At 30.0% G+C, this 15,172-nt stretch overlaps 1 protein-coding gene across 1 annotated transcript; it reads left to right on the forward strand.

Annotated features, from left to right (window-relative positions):
• The first annotated feature begins 5,827 nt into the window (after nucleotides 1–5,827).
• Nucleotides 5,828–7,991, forward strand: LOC129942791 (uncharacterized). Its single transcript, XM_056051863.1, has 5 exons — nucleotides 5,828–6,513; nucleotides 6,587–6,689; nucleotides 7,073–7,181; nucleotides 7,247–7,431; nucleotides 7,490–7,991. The coding sequence occupies exons 1-5, from the start codon at nucleotides 6,032–6,034 to the stop codon at nucleotides 7,703–7,705; spliced, it is 1,095 nt and encodes a 364-aa protein (XP_055907838.1). The 5' UTR covers nucleotides 5,828–6,031; the 3' UTR covers nucleotides 7,706–7,991.
• Nucleotides 7,992–15,172: the final 7,181 nt, after the last annotated feature.

A 15,172-nucleotide genomic window follows, 5' to 3' on the forward strand; every position in this document is an offset into this window, starting at 1 on the left:
CAAATCTGCAATTAAATGAGACTTGATTCAAATTTAAAACAAATATCAAAACAAACACGACAATCAATAGTTTAGAAAATGTTAGAATATTAACTTCCCATAGAAAGGTATTGTAATGGGTCCGATTTGTCAAATTGAAAATTTTGACATGTATCGACTTTTTAAGGTCCCTAGAGTCGAAATAAAAGATTTTAGAAATATGTCTGTGCGAGCGTGTGTACGAACGTTCGTACGTCTGTACGTTCGCGACGTTTTTTTCGTCGTCCATAGTTTAAGAACCAGAAGAGATATCGATTTCAAATAAATTTTGTTATACAGATAATAAGGCAGAAAGATGCAGAAAGGGCTCTCAAGAAAATTTCGTGGGTAGTTTTTTTACCATAGCAGTTTGAAAAAGAGATGACAATTTTGGTTAACCCTAAATATCTTACGAACCAAAAACGCTGGAGACTTGAATCAAATTTTATATTAAAAATTGTAACGTGATATCAAAGGGGTACATTTAACGGTTTTTTTTTATAAATCAAAAAGACTTAAAAAAAGTGTTTCACCTCCAAAATTTTACGACTAAAATATGATTTCATCTCCAAAACAATTTTGTGCAACGAAGAATAATATTTTTGACATCTGATATAATTTTTATAAAAAATAAAAATCTAAAAAAACATTACTCAAAGTTAGTAAAAATTGAATATCAATTCAAATATATTTTCAAAAACTTGAAATTTAGGCTTCAAACTTATTTTATCTTATAAGAAATATTGTTTTCAACATTCTAAAAAATGAAAAAAAAAAAACCTAAAAAAAAAATTATAAAAGTTGGTGAAAATTATTTTCGACTCAAATATCTTTTTAAAACTTTAAGATATTGGCTTAAATTTACTTTTATCTTTCAAAAAATATTGTTGTCATCATTCAGTAAAATTTTGAAAAAAATCAAATCGACAGTTTTTGTACAAAAAGTTATAAACTTAAAAAAAAATTAACAAAAGTTGGAAAAAATTGATTATCGACTCAAATAGCTTTTCAAAAGTTAAAAATATTGGCTTCAAACTTATTTTATTTCACAGAAAATATTGTTTTTGATATTCAGTAATTTTTATATAAAAATCCAACAGTCCGTTTTTTCATAAAAAATAAAATCTACAAAAAATAGTACGCAAATTTGGTAAAAATTGATACGAGTACTTATAGACAAACAAAGTTATCAGTGTGGGTCGCATCCCAGCCTCTTTTTAACTTCCCATAGGAAATTATTGTAATGGGTCCGATTTGTCAAATTGAAAATTTTGACATTTCTCGACGTTTCAAGGTCCCTAGAGTCGAAGTAAAAGATTTTTAGAAAGATGTCTGTGCGTGCGTGTGTACGTACGTTTGTACGTCTGTACGTTCGCGACGTTTTTTTCGTCGTCCATAGCTCAAGAACCAGAACAGATATCGATTTCAAATAAACTTTGTTTAACAGATAATAAGTCAGAAAGATGCAGAAAAGGGCTCTCAAGAAAATTGCGTTGGGTGGTTTTTTTACCATAGCAGTTTGAAAAAAAGGTGAAAATTTTGGTTAACCCTAAATATCTTACGAACCAAAAATGATAGAGACTTGAATTTAATTTTATATAATATATTGTAACGTGACACAAAACAGGTATATTTTTTGAAAAAAATCAATATAAAGGTTTTTTTTTAAAAATCAATAAAAGTGAAAATAAAAATTTGTCACCTCCAAAATTTTACGACTAAAATATGATTTCATCTCTAAAACAATTTTGTGCAACGAAAAATAATGTTTTTGATATCTGATAAAATTTTGAGAAAAATCTAATTGACAGTTTTTTTTACAAAAAAATAAAACCTAAAAAAAAATGTATAAAAGTTGGTAAAAATTGATTTTCGACTCAAACATCTTTTCAAAACTTTGAGATATTGGCTTTAATTTACTTTTATCTTTCAAAACATCTTGTTGTCAACATTCAGGTAAAGTTTGAAAAAAAATCGAATTGATAGTTTTTGTACAAAAAATTAAAAACCGAAAAAAAAAATTAACAAAAGTTGTTAAAAAAGTGATTTTCGACTCAAATATCTATGCAAAAATTTGAGATAATAGGTTCTAACTAATTTTTTTTTTAATAAATATTGTTTTCAACATTAGGAAAAATTTTGAAAAAAATCGAATTGACAGTTTTTTTTACAAAAAATAAAAACCTAAAAAAAATGTATTAAAGTTAGTAAAAATTGATTTTCGACTCAAATAGCTTTTCAAAACTTTGAGATATTGGCTTTAATTTACTTTTATCTTTCCAAAAGTCTTGTTGTCAACATTCAGTGAAAGTTTGAAAAAAATCGACTTGACAGTTTTTTTACATAAAATTAAAAACCGAACAAAAAATTAACAAAAGTTGGTAAAAAATGATTTTCGACTCAAATATCTTTTAAAAACTTTGAAATAATAGCTTCAAACTAATTTTATCTTATAAGAAATATTGTTTTCAACATTTTTTAAAATTTTTAAAAATTCGAATTGAAAGTTTTTTTACAAAAAATAAAACTCTAAAAAAAAAAAAACAATACTAAAACTTGGTAAAAATTTACTTTCGGCTCAAATAGCTTTTCAAAAATTAAAAATATTGGCTTCAAACTTATTTTATTTCACAGAAAATATTGTTTTCAATATTAATTAATTTGTATATAAAAATCTAACAGTCCGTTATTTCATAAAAAAATAAAATCTACTAAAAATAGTACGCAAATTTGGTAAAAATTGATACGAGTACATATAGACAAACTTTTAAGCAAGACAAATCGACAGACGTGATGCTAAGTTATCAGTGTGGGTCGCATCCCAGCCTCTTTTTTTTGTATTGTTTTAATGTTCTATATGTGTAAACAGAGGTTAGGATGCAACCCACACTAATAACTTCCCATCCCGTCTGTCGATTTTCCTTGCTTGAAATTGTGTGTGTTGCGCCTTTGTGTTGTGTTAAAAAAGTCGTCAGTAGAATTATTCTTAAAAAATTAAAAAGTACTAACAATATTTTGCATATAATGGTTTGATTTCAAACCATTGACGAGATTTTTTTATTGACGAGATTTTCGGTCGAAAATCAATTTTTACCAATTTTAGTAGCATTTCTTAAAAGTTTTTGTTTTTTATATAAACAAATACATATTTAATAAATGGAATTAATTTGAATTCATATTTTCTATTGTTCACAAGACATCGAGAACCGAACATCAATTTTTACCAAATTGGCGTAATATTTTTGGAAGATTTATATTTGTATGAAAAAACATACTGTTCCTTATTTATACATGTTAAAATATTAGTTTTTATTGTATGTTTTAAATACTTAATAAATAAAACCTATGTTGAATAATTACTTTGCTTATTTCCTTGTTTCTTTTATCTCCCACTTTCTCTTCTCTTATAATATATAAACTTAAACTTGCTTAATTACGATCTTAGTATACATCATTGTAAGCTTACTCTAAATAAAATACATTACAGTTCTTTGTAACAAGTGAAAGAAGTCAGACGTGGTTTCTCATATTGTAACAATACAAAATTTACTGAATGTCGAAAACAATATTTAGAAAACCAATTTTTACCAACTTTTAGTAATGTTATTTTTAGATTTTATTTTTTGTTAAAAATCTTTCAATTCAATTCTGCCCCAAATTTTATCGAAATTGGAATACAATATTTTTTATAAGAAAAAATAAGTTTAGCCTCAACATCTTACATTTTTGAAAAGATAGTTAAGTCAAAAATCAATTTTTACTAATAATAATACAATTTTTAGTAAAGTTTTTTTCAAGTGTTAATTTTGTGTAAAAAAAAACTATCAATTTCGTTTTTCAAAATTTACCAGATGTCAAAAACCTTACTCTTCGTTGCAAAAATTTATTTTGGAGACAAAATCATTTTTTACAATTCTAAGGAGGTTTTTTGTATGAAATTTTATACGCACAGTTTAAGGCAGCTGCTTGCCGAATTTACAATTTAAACAAAAATTAAATTGAACAAAAAGCGATTAAGCACCACTAAAGGAGTCTGATGATCGGGTTGGCCCCCGTGAAATAGCTATAACTCAAGCCTATGAACTTGGTGGTAGCACACACAAGTTGTTGTTGTTTCATTCTTATATTCAAAATCATTTTTTGTTTGTAAAATATTCCAGGTGACAAATATTTGTTTTTGTTTTCTGGATTTATAAAAAAAGAGGCTGGGATGCGACCCACACTAATAAATTCTCAAGACAAATTATTTTTACAAATTTTAACATTACCGAAAATATTTTTCATATAAAAATATAGTTTAGTTTGAAAATCTAGTTTTGTCAAATAGATTTTTAGCCGAAATAAAATTTTCACCACTATCATTTCCTAAATTAGTAAAATGAAATTAATTTGAGAGATATTAAGAACTGAACATCTTTATTTTTACCACATTTGGGTACTTTTTTGTGCAGATTTTATTTTTTATGAAAAAACGATTGTTGGATTTTTATAAAAAAAAACTACTGAATATCGAAAACAATATTTCCTGTGATATAAAATAAGTTTGAAGCCAATATTTTTAATTTTTGAAAAGCTTTTTGATTTGAAATCAAATTTGTATCATGTTTTAGTATTGTTTTTTTAAGTCTTTATTTTTTGTAAGAAAACTGTCAATTAGATTTTTTTCAAAATTTGTATGAATGTTGACAACAATATTTTTATTAAATATAAAAGTAGTTTAAAGCCAATATCACAAAGTTCCGAAAGGATGTTCAAGTCGAAAATCAATTTTTAAGAACTTTTAATTCTTTTTTTGCTTACGTTTTTATTTTTTGTAAAAAAGTGTCAATTTATTTTTCTCAAAATCTTTTAGAATGTTGACAATAATATTGCTTATAAAAGCTTAAATTTGTTGAAATCCATAATCCTACATTTTTGAAAAGATATTTGAGTCGAAAATCAATTTGTACGCACTTTTGTTAATTTTTTTTCAAATTCTTGTTTTTTGTAAAAAAACTGTCAATTTGTTTATTCTCAAAATTTTTACGAAAATTGAAAAAATATTTTTTAAAAGATAAAATTTGTTGGAAGCCATAAACAAAAAGTGTTGAAAAGATATTTGTGTCAATTCCATTTTTACCAATTTTCAGTAATGTTTTTTTTTTTTTAATTTTTCTCAAAATTTTACCAGATATTAAAAAATTTTTTTCGTTGCAAAAAAATCGTTTTTATTCGTAATATTTTAGAGGTGACACATTTTTGTCTATTTTTTTTTTGTTTTATAAAAAAGCAGTTAATTGGATTTGTTTTCAAATAATATATTGTTTGAACTTCAATACCAGAATTGAGTTCTATTTTTTGAAGATTTATTAAATTAATTTTGCTCAAAATTTTATCGAATATTGAAATCATTATTTCTTATAAGATAAAATTAGCTTCAAGCCAATATCTTAAAATTTCTGTAAAAATATTTACATAAGTCGAAAATCAACTTTTACTAAGTTTTATTAATTTTTTTTTTAAGTGTTTATTTTGTGTAAGATCAATTCGATTTTTTTTCAAAATTAACTAGATGTTTAAAAAGTTATTCTTCGTTGCACAAAATTATTTTTGATAAAATCATTTGTGTTGTTTGTTTTTTGGATTTTTAAAAGAAAACGTTAATTGTTTTTTTTTCCAAAAATATACTAGTTTGGTATAACTTTACAATACAAATTTGAAAGTTTAATTCAAATCTCTAGCGGTATTAGTTTGTGAGATATTTTGTGTTAACCAAAATTTTCTCTTTTTTTTTCAATTGCTATTGTAAAAAACAGTCCACTCAATTTGTTTGAAAGTCCTTTCTGTATCCTTCTGAAGGCGAAATCTTTACTGGTTCTTGAGCTATGGACGATGAAAAAACGTCGCAAACGAACGTACACACAAGCAAAAACATTTCTCTAAAAATCTTTTACTTCGACTCTAGGGACCTTGAAACGTCGAGAAATGTCAAAATTTTCAACTCAACCAATCGGACCGATTAAAATATCTTTCTATGGGAAGTGAAAAATATTACAGCGTATTATTTAAAACTAAATATCTTTTTGTAAAACCCTGTATTATGAGGATATTTTTAATGCACAAATTTAATAAAATATTGTTTCTGCTGCACCATATTCTATTGAAAATTAATTTAATTTTATTATTTTCAATTTCAAGACGACTTACAAGTTGGTTATTACCATTTGAACCATTTCAAGTAACACTTTGGCTTGGATTATCGGGATGTTTGTTTTTAGAATTTCTCGCCTTAATGTTCACACGTAAATTAGGAAAAGAAGATATCGAAGAACATTCATGGAAATCTAGTATGGAGTTTAGCTTCATATCAACTCTTAAGCTTCTGATATCTCAAGGAACTAGCTACATAATTAAATCAACTTCACTAAGAATCATAATGTTTTCATGTTATATCATTGATATTATCATAACAAGTGTTTATAGCGGAGGACTAGCGAGTATTTTAACAATTCCAGCGTAAGTGGTTGTTTTTTAAATATAGTTTTTTAACTGAAAGGTAAAAATTTAATATTGGAGTCTTAATTTGAAGATTTGGTGAACCACCTGACACTAAGGAGCGATTGGTAAAACAGAATTTTATTTGGGGGGCAACATCATACGCGTGGATCGCATCATTAGCCAACACAAAAGATGTAAGTATTTGATTGTTAAGGTACCATTGGCCATTTTATACAAGAATATTCAGTATGTAAAATTAAAAATTTTGTGATACCGATTTTGAAAGTTAAATTGATATTTCCAAAAAAAAAAATATGGCATACAAGTGGTGTGGATATGAGAAATATTAGAAACGATGACGTTAAATCCTGTTCATATAAAACTTTTTAAAACCCCATTTTTTTTTTAAAACATCAAAACATATTTTCATTCCATTTTTATTTTTTTACGATAAAGAACAAATTTCACTGACCATTTTCATTTCGCTTCAGTATCTTTTCTTGACGAATTTTTTAAGTGAAAAGCCCATCTGGTTCGGTATATAAATGTTTATCATAAGCAGTTTTTTTTCTTCCAGGAAGTAATGCTCAAAATCAAGGACCTGTTTCGCATTTACACTGTTAAGGAGTTAGTCGAAAAAAGTTTAGCTGGTGAAATTGGTGTTGCTCTTGAACGTTTAACTTGGGGTTTGTAAAATATAAAATAAATTGTCTAAAATTGAAAAGCGTATTAACAATATCAACTATCGCAGGACATTTTGCCTTCTATAAGTTTATTGACCAAGAAATTGTTGATAAGATGAAATTGATGACTGAAGATTTATATTATGCATATGTTGTTGCCTTTACACCTCGACCTTGGGCACTTTTGGAGAAGTTTAATCTTTGTATACTTTTAATTCAGTCAAGTGGTATTTCAAAACATTGGGAATGGAAGGTAAAAAAAACTTTATTGTTATTGTTTTTTTAATCTAACTATACAAATTTTTCTAAAGGTTGTTAATGATCATCTTGATGAAAAACTACAAAGACAAATTGAGGATTCAGCTTGGGCTAATTTTGGCGACGGCGGAGCAGTGCAATTGGGACTTACAAATTTCGCTGGAATTATCGTCCTTTGGATAGCTGGAATAATTTTCAGTGTATTAGTTTTCGCTGTAGAAATAATTTCCAACAGAAAACTAAAACCCAATGAAAATTTAACTATTTAATATTTGCATTCAAAGAGCACAAAATTTCATCCCCAAAAAAAACACCCTTCCTTTACTGCAAAATTTTATATACGCTTTTATACTAATTACTCAACTCATTAAAGTAACGTCAGTTTATTTCCTTTCATATTTTGCTCAACAGAGCATGATTTTGCATTAACTTTCAAAACGCTCTCATATAAGGACCCATCATATAAGCCCAACCCCGAAACTAGTACAAAATTATTATGCAAAGGAATACTCGTATCTGTTTTGAAAATAAAGAAGAAAAAAAGTTCAAATGACAGTGACAGTGCCTTCATGTTGTTTTTGTTGTTGTTTTTTTGTGTGTTGCGTTGCAATTATGAAAAGTGCTTGCATTAACTTTCATTTATAAATTTCTGTTGCGATGTGCAGACATAGAGACAACTTGCATTCAGTAAAGATGATAATGTTTACTTTGTGGACTTTGTCTGTTTGCTAAAGCCTTAAAATTCGAAAAAATTATAAACATAACCAAGCTATGGGGACTAGTGGGTGAAATTAACGCATTTAGAAACACATATTGCTTGAAATTGCTTTGTCTTTCACACAGCGAAAAAGTAACTTTTTCTTGTGGCTTATGGCATATATATAGAACTATCTACAGGAACTTTTTTTCTTAAATTAAAGATTTGAAATATTGTTCAACAAATTTGTATTAAATGGTGAGTGAACTGCTCAAAAACAATGCACGACTGGGTCACACGAACTTGCTCCTGTATCCAAAGAGTCTGTTTCTAAATATTTTCTGTATTTTAAGATTTTAAAATTCACCTGAAAAATAAGTTTTTCTTCAAAAATTTTAATGACCCTTGATTTCCCAAAAAATCTTAATTTTTCAAAATTTGTATTTGAACATTTTTAGAGCGTTTTTTTTTTTAATTAATTTTGTATACATAAAATATTTCAATTTTAGCTTAAAATATGTTTGGTATGTAGTTATGACGTTTTAAATTTAAATTAGGTAAGAAAATGATGAAACATTTCCGAGATATCGAATTTCGAAAATGAATCTAATGTTTTATTTTATTTTAATCAAGATAAAAAACAATAACATTTTGTATCATCAAATATTATATGGTGGACCCACATTTTTCGACTTGTCTAGGAAAACTAATGTATAAGTTTTTCATTTAAAATGATATTATTAGCACTTACTTACTTAAGGTGGCGCTACAGTCATGTGTGAACTAGGGCCTCACCCAACAAACTTCTCCATCTAGCTCGGTCTCTAGCTCCAAGTTGGGTGAGGTCACTTTCCACTTGTGCGCGCCACCTGATCCGCGGTCTTCCTCTTCTGCTCTGAACTTTTCTCTCGATAGGATCACTTTTGTCATAGTTACCTGTTAGCGGTAAGCAAGAGTTATTCTGCGTTTGATCTCAGCACTGGTGTTGTTTTCTGCGTTTACAGTGGAGCCTAGGTAGATGAAGTCCTTGACTACTTCAAAGTTACGTCTATCGATGGTTACGTTCTGACCAAGACGTCGGTGTTGTATGTCCTTTCTTGACGACAGCATGTACTTTGTTTTGCCCTCATTAACCGTTAAACCCATTTTTGCCGCATCTGCATCAATACTTACAAAAGCCCCATTGACATCACGCTGAGTTCTTCCGATTATGTCAATGTCATCGGCACATACCAGTAAATGGACAGACTTTTGAAAGAAAGTGCCCCTAGTGTTGACCTGTGAGCTCTGCACTATTCTTGCAAGCACGATGTTAAAAAATGACAGCGCATCACCTTGTCTTAAACATTTCTTAACATCGAAAGGTTCTGTTAAGTTGTTTCCATGGAGCAGTGTGAATTCTCCATGTTCTTCCTGCACAAACGGACGAGTTTGGCAGGTACGCCAAAACTAGACATGGCTCTATACAGCTCGTCCCTGTATATGCTGTCATATGCGGCCTTGAAATCGATGAAAAGATGGTGGGTGTCGATTTTATGTTCTTGGGTTTTTTCCAGGATTTGCCGTTATGTGAATATTTGATCGACTGTCGTCGAAATGGTCTAAATCCACACTGATAACGACTTATGAGGTTGAGATTTTATAGGCGATGTTAAGTAGACTGATTCCTCTAAAGTTGGTGCAGTTTTGATTGTTCCCTTTTTTCAGAATCGGGCAAATAATACAGGGATTCCACTCATTAGGTATGCTTTCTACCGACCATATCTTTCAGAGAAGTTCAGCATTGAAGTCATTCGCTCCAGCGGCTTTGTAAGACTTCAGCTTAGATATGGTAATCTTTACTTCGTCTAAGTCGGGAGGACGGGATTGTTGGCTTTCGTCGTCTATGTTGAATGGATAATCTTGCCTGACAGCGGAATTCGGTTCGTCATCGCCGTTATACAGTCTGCTGAAGTGGTCCTTCCATATCCTCAGCATTGACTGCGGTTCCACTATGATGTTTCCACTTTCGTCTTTGCAGCCTTCGGTTCTAGGTTTATATACCTGTGAATTTCGTTTCACCTGTTCATAAAACTTTCGAACCTCATTCCTACTTTTAAACCTCTCTTTGTCTGTCTTTTTCCTTCTGAGTTCCTCTTGACTCTTCTGCTCATAGAGCTTTTGAACAGCTTTGGTCCTTTTATGCAGCGACCTTTGCGTGCCTGTTGTTTGGCTGCATTTGCCTGCCAACATTTGCCATCAAACCAGGGATTCCTTGTTGGTGGCTGCTTTGAACCCATCAAATCATAGGCTGCTTCTCTGATTGCCTCTTGGCAATGTTTCCACTGGTTTTCGATACATTGTTTAGGCGGCAGTGAACTTAGAGAGAGGTTACTTGTAACTCGGTCGGAAAAAGCTTTGGCGATCTCTTGCGAATGTAGCAGTTCGACGTTGTATCTTCTCCCAGCACCTCCCTGTTTTTCCTTGGTCTGGAAACCCGAAGTGCTACCTTGGCTACAACGAGGTAGTGGTTCGAGTCGATGTTAGCTCCTCGGAAAGTTCGGACATCCATGATGCTGGTCAATCTGGTTGACGGTAGATTGATCTGGAGAGCTCCAAGTTTGTTTGTGAATGTTGAGGTGTGGAAAACGCGTACTGGCTACCATAACGTTTGGCAAAATTTATGAGCCTGAATCCGTTGTCGGAAGTGTTGTCGTGCAGGCTGTTTTTCCCGATAATTTCACCAAAGATGTCTTCCTTTTCTAGCTTGGCATTGAAATCGCCCAGGATAATTTTAATATCGTAGCTGGGACATTGCTCATATGTTTTGTCTAAGAAAAGAACATATCTTTGGTATTGTCGTCTTTCTCTTCTATAGGGGCGTGCGCGCGTATAAGGCTAATGTTGCCGAATTTAGCCTTGATGCGTATGGTTATGAGGCGCTGGGTATGCACCTATAGCTCAAGACTTCTTGCCTAGGTCTGGCTCAAATGACAAAACCACTTCCAAATAAGCGCTGTTGGTTTTCGTGGTAGCAGTTACCATAGTAAATATCGCAATTTTTCGTCCTCTTTTTGCCAGGCCCATCCCATCGTATTTCCTGGATGGCGGCGATGTCTGCTTTATAGCATTCTAGGACCTCCGCTAATTCTTCGGCCGCACGTGGTCCGTTAAGGCACCTAACATTCCTCGTGCATATCCGAAGTTCGTTGTCCTTAATTCGTTTGCGAAGGTTGTCAACAGTAAATCCGTCCGTATCCGAGGCTTGTTGGTGCTTCGTAAATATGAGGCTTTTACGTGGCCAGGAATTCACCCCGAACGGCACAACCCCCAGGCTGTTATTAGCACTATGAAAGAGAAACGGATGGGATGTGACTCTGATTACTTCGTATAGGTGACCTTTAAAAAAAAATATTTGTTTGCAATAAGAAAAACTTTTAACTGTTTCTTCTCAAGATATTCAGACTTACTTATAGATATCTCTATCAAATTGTGGATTTTATTTCTACAGATAATATTAAATGTCGATAAATATCAAAATTTTCAATTTAACAAATTAGAATAAGGACAAGTTCAATGTTTCTCAGTTACCAATTTTTTTTTAATAATGAGTTTACTCTCTACGATATATTTGACCCTTCTTGATACTAAAGAAACCGCTGGAGCAGTAAATAAGGAAGAAAGGGCTTAAAATGAAATTAAGTTTTTAATTCCTGAATATTGCAATAATAGAGTTTGTAAAAGCATTCCACACTCTTGTAGTGGTGCTAAGGAATGAATCTCTGTATTTATTGTATGTTTCACCGGTCTTGGAGCTCGAGGGTAAACATGCACTGCACACGTCATGCTTTTTTGTAGATAATCTTTCTTACGACGTTAATCTTTCTACGTTTAATATTTTGTAATAAAATTAACTTGTATTTAGTTATTACAAAATTGCTATAAAAATGTTGTTGTTACAGATGGTTGAATCTGCTTTCAGAATGTATTTTCACAAAAACATAATTTCTTTACAAACAATTTCCTTTCAAAATATAAATATATTAAATATTTTTGACTACATGCACAACACAGAACGAAAAAAGTCACCCGATTGAAAATTTTGGTAGTAAAATTGACTATAAAGTAGTTAATTTTTAGCCAACTACCACGAAAATCAATAGCACAATTTTTCGTTGTTAATTTTGTGATCCAAAATTTGTTTATAACTTGATAGTCAATATGACAACTTTAATAGTCAACGTGACAACTACGTTAGTAAGTATGACAATTTTGGTAATCAATATAACAACTCCGGTATTTAATATGACAATTCTTTAGTCAACTTAACTTTTTTCGAAAAAAGTTATAATCAAACAAACATTTATTGTTTTCTTTTAAAAAATTGTTTTTTTTTTTCTTTTAATATCAAAATGAAACCTCTATTTGCAAAAAAAATTAATAAATCCTCCTCTAAAGTTTTTAATCCAGTTTTTGAAGTTGTGTTTATGATATAAAAAGAAGATAATTTTTTCGAAACAATTTTGTATCTAATTTTAATGAAAAAATAGACTAGAGTAATTGTAATATCCTATTTTTCTCATTTCTAAAAATGTATTGCATTTTCCAGTTCTAAAATGTTACATTTAGTCACGAATAACATGTGTTACCTACATATCTACTTTCATGTTATACACCCACCTATTGAATTAAAAGTGATTTTTGGTAATTAGTCATTAATTTCCAGGTATGTATTTAATTAGAAAATATCATCCTATAGCAATTTAAATTAAAAGCCGTGTGTGTAAAGTAATTGGAAAACCATCAAACATCATCGGTTGCATAAATTATTCTGAATTTATAATAACCAATAAAAAATATAAATCACTAAAGTAGTTTGCTTCTAAAAAGAACATTTAAAAAACGTTCAATAGGTTAAGTAAAATGTCACCTGGCGTTTAATCAAATGCGCAATAAAACTTTACAAACACATATTTTACAAAAATATATCTATGTAAATTTAATATAATTGATGAAATACATTAATTTGCATGGCAATTTTATCGAATTTTTCAATGAGGAAAAAACTAATAATGATTCTAATGCGGTGTGAACATACAAACAAGGACTCAAAAACTTTGACAGTTGTTAGCGGCTGTATTGTTAAAGCTTCAACTGTTGAATTGTGAGTCATGAATAAAAATGTTTCATCAAAATGCTGATACACTGTTCGTATAAGCTCCCAATGACAATGCATATTCTTCAATAATAACATCAAATAAACATATCATTCGAACGAATAAAATATTTCTCTGATATAAATGATTTTCCAATAGTAAGTTCCATTTTGATTATACAACTTTTTTGCACCTGTCGTTTGACAAGAAAATCTACGAAATAATACTAATGTGGCAATGTATTCAAATTAAAAACTCAATTAAAAAATTATGAAAATTTTTCAGTCACAAAGCCAAAAAAGTAAACCATCTACTCAGCATAGTGATTTGAAAATACGTATAATATCTTATTTTAAAGCCCTTGTATGTATGTATTAGATTCCGAAGTTTATTCAAATTTAAAAATTGAAAGCGTATAATTCTATGCAAACTGGTCAAAACGGCATAAGTCCATTTTTGTCAAGTTTGAGTTAGAAAAAAAAATCTACTTTCGTTAGGTCTTAACAGTGTAAGTCCATCTAATCCGATTAAAAAGATATTCGATGGTCCTAATCGCACTAACATTTCTTATTTAAAATTGTGTTTGGTCAAAACGGCATAACATCACTCATATTGTTTTAACCAAACAAAAGTTTTCCATTTTCTAAATAGCAGTGTGGCCAAAACAACATAACTCCAACTAAATCTTCTTCGCTTTTTTGTGGCTCATAAGAATTGCGCTGCAAAAAAGCTATCATCTGTTACTGTAATAGTTCCTGCAGATCAACACGGTTGCCACACTCTACCGAATAAGACCTCAGATGATGTAATGGAGTCAGTTAAGGATCACATAAAGTCCTTTTCTTCAAATGAGAGCCACTTCACACGAACGACAAACGATAATCTTATTTTACCAACAAATTTATCTCTGGCAAAAATGTTCACCTTGTTTAAAAACACAGAACAAGAAAAGTATATTTCAAGGACAATTTACGAGGGGAATCTCATAAAATGAAATTTACTTTTAAAAGACCCAAAAAGGATACATGCAACACCTGTGATACCTTACAAATGAAAATTAAGGTTGCATTGGAAGAAAAGAATGATAAATCAGACCTTCTTAAAATGTTTTTGGAAAGCCATCATGAGGAGGCAGATATGATAAAAAAGAGACAAGATTGAAGCTCAAGAAGACAGAACGAAGGCTTGTTTTGTCTTTGATTTGCAACAATGCATTCCAACACTTTTGGAAATTTAATCTTACCATACATTAACTATCAGGTGGAACATCGAAAAAATTGTATGTGACATGAAGGAATTGCAGGAACAGGCGCAAATGAAATAGCTTCGTGTCTTTTGCTGCATCTTAAAAATCTTCCAATAATAATCAAATCAGTTAAGTTTTATTCAGACACGTGTCGAGGGCAAGTTTGGAATTTTTAAAATTTATTAAAAGCCAAAGCGGGGTTTGTTGTCCGCAAAAAATAATTTGAAATCAGATGCAGGTATAATGTTTTTGAAAACAACATTAAATGAAGAAACGGATTTTCGACGAGAAAGTGTTTCAAACGGAGAGGAAAAAATTCGTCGAACTTTGTTTTGGAAAATGTGGAACCACCGATATCTAAAGAATTCATTAATTCCAACAATTTGCCATGATTTCTTTAAAAAAATAGAAGTCAAAGGAGACGGTAAAAGACAACGACTTTGATCTAGTTGATTGAATTTTCTGATTAAGAAAATTAGTTGTATCAACAAAAACTTTACTTTAAAATTCCTATTTTATATATTTTAAAAACAGTATTCAAGCTTTGTAATTACTTTGTTATTGTTTTTGCTATTATTTTTATTACTACGAAATACATTTGTTTGTTAAAAAAGTATCTAAGCTACAAAATTTATTTCAATACAGGAAATTATCTGTA

This window comes from Eupeodes corollae, chromosome 1 (assembly GCF_945859685.1).
Source record: "Eupeodes corollae chromosome 1, idEupCoro1.1, whole genome shotgun sequence".
NCBI lineage: Eukaryota > Metazoa > Arthropoda > Insecta > Diptera > Syrphidae > Eupeodes > Eupeodes corollae.

Coding starts and splice junctions, on each gene's coding strand:
- LOC129942791 (XM_056051863.1), top strand. CDS start 6,032: ATGGGAAGTGAAAAATATTACAGCGTATTATTTAAAACTAAATATCTT. Junction 6,514..6,586: donor AGTATTTTAACAATTCCAGC/GTAAGTGGTTGT, acceptor CTTAATTTGAAG/ATTTGGTGAACCACCTGACA. Junction 7,182..7,246: donor TCTTGAACGTTTAACTTGGG/GTTTGTAAAATA, acceptor CAACTATCGCAG/GACATTTTGCCTTCTATAAG.